General features: G+C 41.1%; 1 protein-coding gene across 1 annotated transcript; it reads left to right on the top strand.

Annotated features, from left to right (window-relative positions):
- Nucleotides 1-721: 721 nt before the first annotated feature.
- Nucleotides 722-8,840, top strand: LOC120665957 (E3 ubiquitin-protein ligase RNFT1-like). Its single transcript, XM_039945680.1, has 8 exons — nucleotides 722-1,449; nucleotides 4,602-4,678; nucleotides 5,122-5,290; nucleotides 6,090-6,178; nucleotides 6,728-6,892; nucleotides 6,971-7,048; nucleotides 7,419-7,522; nucleotides 8,096-8,840. The coding sequence occupies exons 1-8, from the start codon at nucleotides 876-878 to the stop codon at nucleotides 8,199-8,201; spliced, it is 1,362 nt and encodes a 453-aa protein (XP_039801614.1). The 5' UTR covers nucleotides 722-875; the 3' UTR covers nucleotides 8,202-8,840.
- Nucleotides 8,841-11,355: the final 2,515 nt, after the last annotated feature.

Consider the following 11,355-nt stretch of genomic DNA (forward strand, 5'->3'; position numbering starts at 1 on the left):
ATTGCAACATAGTGTTATTTAGAATTAATTACAAAATGAGATCCAATTTGTCTATGTTTTTTCTATTTTTCAAATACCAACATTTCAAATTGACAGATTCAACATTTCAAATATCCAATTTTTACATTTTAGACAAACTGATCCAACATTACCTTTAAAAATGTTTAGCTTGTTTATTTCAAATGTTGAACTAGATATGAGAAATGTTGAATCTATTATTAGAAAATATTGAATACACTGGTTTAACATCTGCTTTTTTTAAAAAAAAAGAAGAGAAAAGGTTTACTTGCTCTAGGTCATGTCATGTGCCGTTGCTTGTTCTACTCAGAGGGGCTGGGAATTGATAGCCAGCCACATCGATGCATATCCTTTGGTTATTTTATTCAACGCGGTGAAAAAAAAAACAGGGGAAGATGGCAGACTCATTTTCTAAAGCATGATTTTCATCCGATTTCCAACACTTTCCTAACCCCCTCGACCTGCCAAGTTTTAATTGAGAGCAAGCTAATAAGAAGAACATAAATACAATTTTTATTTAGAACCATCAATATAATATGATATGATATATTAATCCCACTCCTTCACAGAATAATTTATGAGAATCAATTAAGAATTTCTTAAATTTGGCCATCAGTAAATTGAAAATACTTCAGCCATCTTGTTGCACAAAGAACTACACTAGACGGCTACACCGTCGTCACGGCGATGGTGAACAAACAGACGCGGAACCAAAACCGAAAAGACAAAGCAGACCAACCCAAGCAAAGGCGAAGGGGATCTCCCAAAAATCTTCCATTCCAGAGGTGTCCGCGTCGGGCCCGCCTCCGCGTGCGCCGCCGGCAAATAGGGTTTCGCCGTCGCCGCTCTCGCCGGCGATGGACCCATCGGCGGGGGCCTCCCCCGATCGCAGGGGCAACGGACCGGGCGCTGGCGCCGCACCCTCCGGGCTTCGCCGCTACGGCCTCAACTTCTCGCCTTCCAGCCTCCTCCAGGCCTCCCTCGCGGCGCTCCTCGAGTACTCCGGCGTCGTCCCCTCCGGCTCCACCCCGCAGGCGCCGCACCACCCGTCCGCGGCGCCCTCTTCGCCGTCGTCGGCGTCCGAAGTCGACGGTCTCCTCTCCGCCGCGGCCGCCGTGGACGGGGAGGTCTCGATCCGGATCCAGGGCGGCCCGGGTGATTCGGAGGCCGCGGGCGGGGCGGCCGCGGGAACCTCGTCCGAGGACTCGATCGAGGCGACAACCGGCTCGGAGGTTGACCAGGCGTCCGCCGCCGGGAGGGGAGCAGACGCTGCGGACGCGGAGACTAACGGCGGTGGGGGCGCATCGGGGAACGGGGGCGGGGACCGCGCGTACCAGCGGTACAACGTGCACCACGTGGCGCGGTGGATCGAGCAGATATTGCCGTTCTCGCTGCTCCTTCTCGTCGTCTTCATTCGGCAGCATCTCCAAGGTTTGCTTCACATTGTCTCGTTTCCTAAAGATATTTCATGTAAGCCTACTGGAATACTGTACACTTGTGTGACCTTAATGTTGTGGCGATTCTAGTTTGTTGTTAACAAGTGATAAGACTGTTGTTAAACAATCCAGGAATTTATTTGTTAGTCAACAAGAACTTTGTTATTAGGCTCTACTACCTTCTGCTGTGGAAGTGGAAGTAAGGATATGGTTTGGGGCTTACAACTGCTTAGTTCACCTGTGTTAATGTTTGAAGTTAGCCTGTCCTACGCTTTTTCTGTACTATGGTATGGCGTGTCTTCTATTTTGTATGACGCTGTTTCAATTTTCTATGGTTGTGGATTTTGTCTCTGTTATGTTCAGAGCTTCAGATGTTGTATTTGGGCTCCTAATGCCAGTTAGATTTTGTAGTTTGTTATGGTGGTCTTTGACCTTATTTAATTAATGATGAATCCAATTTGGAAAAGCACTACAGCTTAATGTTGAAACGAGAACCGAGCTGAGGCAGTGGCCAATCAGCTGGTGCGGGTTCAAATCCTGGAATCAAACTCGTGTCTCTCACCGGTACTTGCTCCCATTAATAATTTGGCAAAATAGGCACTTTGGTCCTTCAACTTTGCTTCAAGGGTCAAGTTGGTCCCTCAACTTTTGTTTTTAGGTCATATTTGTCCCTATACTGATGTAATGCTCCATAATACCATGAGACTAATGCTTTCGCAGCTATCTCATGGTATTATGGAGCATCACAACAGTATAGGGACAAATTTGGCCTAAAAACAAAAGTTGAGGGATCAAATTGGTCTTTTTGAAAGTTGAGGGACCAACTTGACCCTTGGAGCAAAGTTGAAGGACCAAAGTGGCTATTTTGCCTAATAATTTCATGGCTTCTCGCATTAGGTGACACAATGGGACTACGACGTACCCGTCTTCTACGAAGCCTGGGTTGGTTTCATCTATCCCACTAGGGGCGATCTTCGTTGCTTTGTGTAGTTGTAAGTCTGGATGTGTGCGTGCTGTGTGAGTGTGTAGAGTCAGTGTGTGCATTGCACATGATTAGATGCTACAACTGTACTAAGTAGAGGTGTAAAAAACAAGCTTGGTATTCAAAGTTAACTGTGCTAGGCTTAATTGCACTTTCTGGAATCACGCTCCTGTAAGTTAGCAATACAAATATCTACAGTGATTACACTAATCTAACTCTAGTTAAAACAGAACAAATAGTAGCACCAAGCCAGCAACAAATGGTTCATAACTGGCAACATCCAGACAGTTCAGATCCCCATCAGTGTGTGGGGAGCCCAGGACGGCTGCTGATGCTACATGGGAATGCCTAATGCACATGTCAGAATGGCAAAATTATGGGCATAAAGTGTTATTAACTTTATGTGTTGCTTCATTTGAGTGTGAATTGAGCATTATAGCAGTCATATCTATCATGTTATTGGCCAACATTTCTTTTCCTTTCAGTAGCCTAGAAATTTGGGTTCATGCCTGGAAGGTCAACCATGGAGGCGATTTTCTTAATACGACAATTGATGGAGAGATATAGGGAGCAGAAGAAGGACTTGCACATGGTCTTCATTGACCTTGAGAAGGCATATGACAAGGTACCGAGAAATGTCATGTGGTGGGCTTTGGAGAAGCACAAAGTCCCAACTAAGTACATTACCCTCATTAAGGATATGTACAAGGATGCGACGACGTTTGTCCGAACATGTGATGGCAACACCACTGACTTTCCTATTAACATAGGCCTACACCAGGGGTCAGCATTGAGCCCTTATTTATTTGCTTTAGTGATGGATGAGGTCACAAGGGATATACAAGGTGAGATCCCTTGGTGTATGCTCTTTGCTGATGATGTGGTGCTAGTTGACGAGAGTAGGGCAGGGGTTAGTAGGAAGTTAGAGCTGTGGAGACGCACGTTAGAGTCGAAAGGATTCAGACTTAGTAGGACCAAGACCGAGTACATGATGTGCGATTTCAGCGCGACTAGGCATGAGGGGGGAGACGTTAGTCTAGATGGGCAAGTGGTGGTCCAGAAGGATACTTTTCGGTATTTAGGATCGGTGCTACAAAAGAATGGCGACATTGATGAAGATGTTAGGCATAGAATTTCAGCTGGTTGGTTGAAATGGCGGCAAGCTTCTGGCATCCTTTGTGACAAGAGGGTGCCACAAAAGCTAAAAGGCAAATTCTATAGGACAGCAATTCGTCCGGCGATGTTATACGGTGCTGAATGTTGGCCTACAAAAAGGCGACATGTGCAACAACTGAGTGTAGCAGAGATGCGGATGTTGCGGTGGTTTTGCGGGCACACAAGGAGAGATAGAGTCCGGAACGAAGTTATTCGGGATAGGGTCGGGGTGGCACCAATTGAGGAGAAACTTACTCAGCATCGGCTGAGATGGTTTGGACATGTCCAACGAAGGCCTCCTGAGGCGCCGGTGCGTAATGGGGTTCTTGAGCGGGTCGATAATGTAAAGAGGGGTAGAGGTAGACCTAAACTGACGTGGGATGAGTTGGTTAAAAGAGACCTTAAGGATTGGAATATCTCTAAAGAGATAGCTTTGGATAGGAGCGCTTGGAGACTAGCTATCAATGTGTCTGAACCTTGAACTTATTTCTTTCGGGTTTCATCTCTAGCCTACCCCAACTTGCTTGGGAAAAAAGGCTATGTTGTTGTTGTTGTTGTCAGTAGCCTAGAAATGCCCTGTTTTATTTAGCTTTTTGAATTATTTTAGTCTCTTATTTGGGGAGTATTCTTTTGTATAGTTTCTGTCAGTGTTATCCTAAACGTTAAACGGTAAACAGTCGGTCACCTTCCGTTTAGCTCATTATTCGGGCAAAACGGGTGTTTAAACGGGCAAAACGGCCGTTTAAACGGTCAAAATAGCGGATTAAATGGAAACGGTGTGCCACTGTTTAGCGTTTAAACTGTGTGTAAACGGGCTAAACGACCGTTTAGGCGAACAGTGGTTTCTGTGACTATAATGCACGGATATGAAACAGTAATTCTATTTTGATTCTCCTTTACATCACTTAGGGTCTGAGTGTCTACTAATGGAAGGATTGATTGTGTGGCTTCAAAGGCCGAAACAATTCCCTTTTCTAAAAAAACTAATGGGAGGATTGGTTTGCGTGCAGGTTTCTTTGTCACAATTTGGATTGCTGCTGTAATGTTCAAGTCAAATGATATACTGAGGAAGCAAACTGCTTTGAAGGTTCACTGATGCATTATATTTAAAATTGCTGGCCTAGTTTAGTTGAATTGTTAGTAAATGGGATGTGTTACTTACCTGGCCTTTTCCTTTTTGTTACATCATCATTTGAAATGGCAATGAAATGTTATATCTGCATTGAAGATGTTTCATGAATCATTTGTATAAAGATAAAATCAGAGTCAAATGCTAAATTTTTCATGACATCATTGTACCAGCTTTAACAAGCTCTCATAGTAATCAAACTTCTTTGCTGTCCATTTTGGAAAGTAGGACTGCAAGTACATAATTCGATCTATATCAGCTGGTCTTGATTTGTATGCGATTACACCTAGTTCCCTGTTGCTCTGCCTACCCGCTGTGCTTTTGTTAAACTGATTTATTTGATAATGTTACCTTTCTATTACCAGTATCTTAATATTTCCAACTCTTGCTTTATTTTACAGGGCGAGAGAAAGATATCTGTACTCATTGGGATTACAGTAATCTTCACTATTCATGTGTTTGGTGTCTATTGGTGGTACAGGAATGATGATATTCTCAGACCTTTGTTCATGCTTCCTCCAAAAGATATACCACCATTCTGGCATGCAATTTTCATCATCCTGGTCAATGGTATATTTGAATTGGCTCATATAGTTTCTCAATTGTACTGCAGCTAAATATTTCTTCAGCTACATAGAGTTAGCTTTCTCGAGTTTACCGTAGATTAGATATTGATCTACTATATATTTGGTTACATTTAGTGCTTTTAATGCAAATGAACTTTTTACTTACTGCCTGAGTTCTTACATGCCCTAATGTAATTGAATTTTCGTTCTTCATTGGTATATTTGAATTGGCTCATATATTTTCTCAATTGTACTGCACCTAAATATTTCTTCAGCTACATAGAGTTAGCTTTCTCGAGTTTACCATATATTAGATATTGATCTACTATATATTTGGTTACATTTAGTGCTTTTAATGCAAATGAACTTTGCCTGAGTTCTTACATGCCCTAATGTAATTGAATTTTCGTTCTTCATTCATTAACCAGATTATTAGATTCTTTAAGGTACATCAGAAAGATTACTATTTGATCTCTTCCACTGAAGCCCTTTTTTACATCATCAACTTTCTTTCTGTTTGATATTCACCTCCTGAGACATTGTAAAATCTTGCGATCCTTTAAAGTTTTATTCAATGAAATCACAGCAGTTGATCATGAGCATATATTTCCAACCCAGAGTCATACTAGAAAACTGGGAATGCTTCAATGGCATAAAACTGATTGAGAGATTGTCTTTAATTCAGTCGGTTACACTAGAATATCTGCTGTTTTGTTAGAGATCCTTTATGTTTGCTGCACATCAGGTTACCATACTTTATATAACAATATGCGCACTAATTCATAACTGTAATTTACCTCCAGATACAATGGTTCGCCAAGCCGCAATGGCTGTCAAGTGCATGCTACTTATGTACTACAAGAACTGCAGAGGTCGGAACTACCGTAGGCAGGTGGCCATCTTTCTCAAATTCTTATGTTTTTTTTATAATATCTTTTTTTATATTCTCGTGGTCATGTTTATAGATCATTATCTTTTGTGTTGGTTAATATATAACTGAACTTCCACAAATAATGTGTTAAAATGGTCAGTGCTATTTGAATAATGACTCTTCATAACTAAGTGATTGTTATACTTTGTAAAGGCAATACCAACCAGTGAACAATGTGTTGAGTATCTACACATATATCAATACCTTTGTGGACCGTATGACTATCTTTAGCCCCTACAATTGACATACAGCTAGGTGTTTGGAGAGGATGGGTTGCCATGACATGCTTTACCATCATAGGAGCATTGTTGTACAGTATGTGTAGGGTAGAAATATTCCACAACTGATTAGCTTCGCAGAATGATAATGATCATTGCGGTTAATATCTTCAACATTAACTATTATTCTAAGATCATATTGGACATTCTCTTGATTCTTTTGTACAGAAACATTGTTCGGTCCTTTTGTCAATTGTTTCCAATGATTCTCCAATTCTTCCTGTTTTGTTAGGGCCAAATGCTAACCCTTGTGGAGTACCTTCTGCTTCTTTATCGTGCCTTGTTGCCAACTCCTGTTTGGTACCGGTTCTTTCTGAACAAGGAATATGGGAGTCTCTTCTCTTCTTTAACCACCGGCCTGTACCTGACTTTCAAGTTGACTTCAGTAGTTGAGAAGGTAATATAATTTGTTGTACCTGTATATGATTTTCTCAGTTGAAAGCATATTTCTGATTCTTTGCATTGTGGCTTCCAGGTCCAGTCATTCTTGGCTGCAGTGAAAGCACTGTCACGTAAAGATGTGCATTATGGGTCTTATGCGACTGCAGAACAGGTAAAAAAAAGATCTCCTTTCTAGGTCATGTCACTAGTCTATTTTTAGTGAAATAGAGCCTTATATTGTCGTTGTAATGTCTATATTGGTTAATTATCCTCAGTATTTAGAAAAATGTGATGTGACACTTGCACCACCGAGAACTTGCACAATGGTGCAAATGGAAATGGTATTGTGCTACCTCTTTTATCCTTGAGGAACATTGCTAGATTATTGTTATTTATTCTTGGAGGAAGGGCTTTTGTAATAGTTCCCAAAATATTAGATATCCATGATTTGGTTTGGAATCTTGAAGATTTTGAATATGGTCTGTTATTTAGTTTTTTTTCATAAATGCTAATGGGTCTGCTTATTTCTGGGCTTGATGCAGGTACTTGCTGCTGGTGATATGTGTGCCATCTGCCAGGAGAAGATGCATGTGCCTGTTCTCCTTCGCTGTAAACATATTTTCTGTGAAGACTGTGTTTCAGAATGGTAACCTACTTTGCTTGCTGTATCATATGCACTGTCTTCATTCTTAGTCAACCATCTAGTTGAATATATTTACTGAGTTATTGTGTGTCCTTTAGAGTCTTGGGAAGGGTATTATTTAAAATATAATGGCAATAATCTAACTTTAAACAAGACTAGGCATTTCTCACTAAAGGAAAATAGTATGACTATTGACCACTGCATTAGAGTTTTGTATCTGGAATACCTTCCTTGCAAGTGGGTCATTGCTATGTTGATGCAACAGAATATACAACAGTTTTGCAAAGCTGTTTTTGGTACACCTAATCAAGATACTTAGGGCATGTTTAGTCTCCTTACCCCACTTGCATAGCCATGTCCTTTTTTGTGGCTCACAAGGAAGGAAATTATTATATGTGCCTCCTTGCCTGCAAACAAGGCTAGATGAAGCATGGGTGTTTAAGGGTAATAAACATGCCCTTAAATTTATCTTAGTTCCAGCAGTTAATTTTCAATGCTTATTTTGTCATTAATTATACCTGTAATTCTCCTAACTGGTTATCCACGAGTGACAGCGTGTTCTTATGCTGCTTTTAGGTTTGAGCGAGAACGGACCTGCCCCTTGTGTAGAGCACTGGTAAAACCTGCTGATATTCGGTCATTTGGTGATGGTTCTACAAGTCTATTCTTCCAGTTGTTTTAGACTTCAAATGGCAAATTTCTAACATAACAATGAAGAAACAATGGCATATGGAATATTCAAATGGTCATTTTTCTTTACCCATGAGAGACAATCTTCCTCAGTGTAGAGATTGATGTGAGAAGGTTCAGCGTGGTCACATGACAGCACGATGGTGATTTTTGTCTATATGGTAAAGCAATAGTTTAGAGCTGTTCAGTTGCAACATGCGGCAAAATATTTCGAGCAAACTGCTTCTAGAGCCTGTATGATTCTGCTGGACGTTCCTAATGTGGGGGCCTATTGGGGCCGACTGCTGGTGGCTTGCTCGATGTAAAAAGCTGGTAAATTTTGCACGTGGATTTATCTGGGTGTAACTGAAGCCTGCAAGTTCGTATTGCAGGATTGACTTGCACAGGCAGCAAGAATTACCTGTCGCTGGAAAGTGGTAGAAAAAAGTGTAACTTGTAAAGCATTTGTTACGTGGAAAATGTTGAGAACTGTATACAAAAAAGTAGCACCCTTTGCGAAAATAGTAAATACTACTAGGTACGATTTATCTGCAAATTTTGTAAATCCGTTGCGTGGTTTGCTGTATACTCGGTGATTGTATGTATGTGCTGATCTAGCCTGCTGGTTAATATTGTCGGAGAATTTTCAGAACCCTTGGCTTTGAGAGGCTATAAAGTCTCTTGCTCACCAAATGCTAATCTTATAAATACTTCTACCTCAAATTTGGAGTTGGACGCTCGAGGCATGCTAATCAATGTTTGGCTAAATTTAATTCGAATATGGTTTGGTGGCAAATACTTAATTCTCTTTTGATAGTTCCGTTCTCAAAATTAAATTATTCTCTTTTGATAGTTTTATTTAGGTTGACATCTTAGAAATAGTACGATGGCACTTCGTGCAGAGTAACTCTTTTAGAAAAAAGATGGATGCTTGTAATAAAAAATGAGTTATAATTAATGAGATGATAAGCAAGTTACTTCTTGGTCATTGTACTAAGGTGAAACCATAAAAAGAGAATGGAGAGAGTTTGTTTTTGATAGTTCCGTTCTCAAAATTAAATTATTCTCTTTTGATAGTTTTATTTAGGTTGACATCTTAGAAATAGTACGATGGCACTTCGTGCAGAGTAACTCTTTTAGAAAAAAAGATGGATGCTTGTAATAAAAAATGAGTTATAATTAATGAGATGATAAGCAAGTTACTTCTTGGTCATTGTACTAAGGTGAAACCATTAAAAGAGAATGGAGAGTTTGTTTGAAATATACACTCAGATTGTTGTTTTGACAATAATGCTTTGCTCGGAGTGATACCGTAACCCAAGGATGATCTGCCCCATAATCGGTGCCCTTCTCTGCCACATCAAGTGTGCGCGAGGATGAAGGTAATGCTGCAAGAGCTGAGTATTGGATTGTTTCTTTTTTAGCATCTATGGCTCTCTTGAAGTAAACTAAGACTCTGCAGGAGGTGTTTGCAATGACTCGACGGTTGCATGTAGTGTAGCTTGTCTTCTCGCTAATTCTCTAGCCCACCATCTGCTGCACGCAGTCAAAGCCGACCAGGTGGCGTCGGCCGCTAACATGGGGTGTCCAAGCCTCAACTTGCTGATAGCCGTTAGCTAGGGCAACCACTGGCAATGGGGTAGATCAGGGGCGCATCCACATGGGGGCCTAGGGGGCTCCAGTCTTGCGTGCGACGCTTCCTCCATGCATGTGTGGATACGTTGGAGGTGCTGCATCTGTAGAACTTGGACGAGCCGCACGAGAAACCAGGAGATGTTCGTGGGATGAGGTGGCGAGGAAGAGATCTGATCGACTACACTGCCCCAACGCGCTACAAGGAGTTCCACACCCGCACATCCAGTGGTAATCCCATGATATATACCAGCAGTGATCCTGGTTTATGCGGTATAAAATTTTGTTTTTCGCTAGCGTAGCATACCCATAACTCTACAGTGGTATCAGAGCCATTGCTGTCAAGTTATAGGTTCGGGATGTGTGCATATGGAGATATGCACAGATTGACCTATGATGTGGTTTCGTGATCTTGCTGCGAGGATCATGTAATGCCATACTCCTACTAGTCGGTTTAGTTTTCGCCATCGGAGTTAATGATACATGTAAACACCATCACCGTAGGTGACGATCAATGTGACTGGTTGAATCAAAGTCTAGGAGTATAAGCCAGACGCATAAGGTAGTAGGTCCGTAGTTGATTGGATCTACTACCAGATCGGTTTTGTTGCAAAAGCATGTTTTACAGTAAAACGACCATAACTTCTGCACACGAACTCGGATTAAGGCGAATTTCTGCACATGAACTCAGATTAAGGTGAATTTTATATCAATTTGTATCTATAGCAAAAGCTACACATGAAATTATACGGCTTTGCTATTTTCGTTGAAATAAGATTTTCAATATTCAATCTTGAAGATGGAGTATTAGGCGATCTAAGTTTGGACGTTAGAAACGCATAACTCTATGTTGAAGGATTTTGTGATCGGTATGGCCCCTATGTGTATGTGATGCATGTTTGCAATTATATCATGACCTGCATGTCATGAGTATGATAATTTGGCAGGAGCTATATGAATTGTTACATTTGATGTAATAGCCTGCGTGGCAACATGTGATGATCCAAGTCCTATATGTAATCTTCTTTACTAGCTATTAGCTGTAATGAATTGTATTGTTTTCTGAAGTTGGAGGTTGGCACACATGGACCATGGAGATGAAGATCATCATGGTGGACAGGCTTTATGGCAATGGAGATCACCATGTGATAATGGGCAATACTGTCACAACTTTGTGAATGCCATTCCTACTATTTTACTACTACATGCGATAATAGTAGAACTAGAATGATCCCTCCCAAATTTTGAGTTATCATGCCCTCCCAACCAAACATTGCACTATCCCATGTCATGTACAATTGGTGGTGGGTCTATGACATTAGGGTACCACCGGTTTTCCTTAGCTAGATAAGCTTGTATCGGATACTTACACACATAAGGGTTGGTTAGCTTAACAAGGTCATCTTAACGGTTAAGGATCTTGGGGCAGAAAGGTTGGGCGCCAAGACATAGAGATGTCACCCAATAACAAGACTCATATGTGATATGATTAGAAAATAGTTGCTTACCGATCTACCTCGTCTACTAGTGGTGAT

This window comes from Panicum virgatum, chromosome 3N, assembly GCF_016808335.1.
Source record: "Panicum virgatum strain AP13 chromosome 3N, P.virgatum_v5, whole genome shotgun sequence".
NCBI classification, from domain to species: domain Eukaryota; kingdom Viridiplantae; phylum Streptophyta; class Magnoliopsida; order Poales; family Poaceae; genus Panicum; species Panicum virgatum.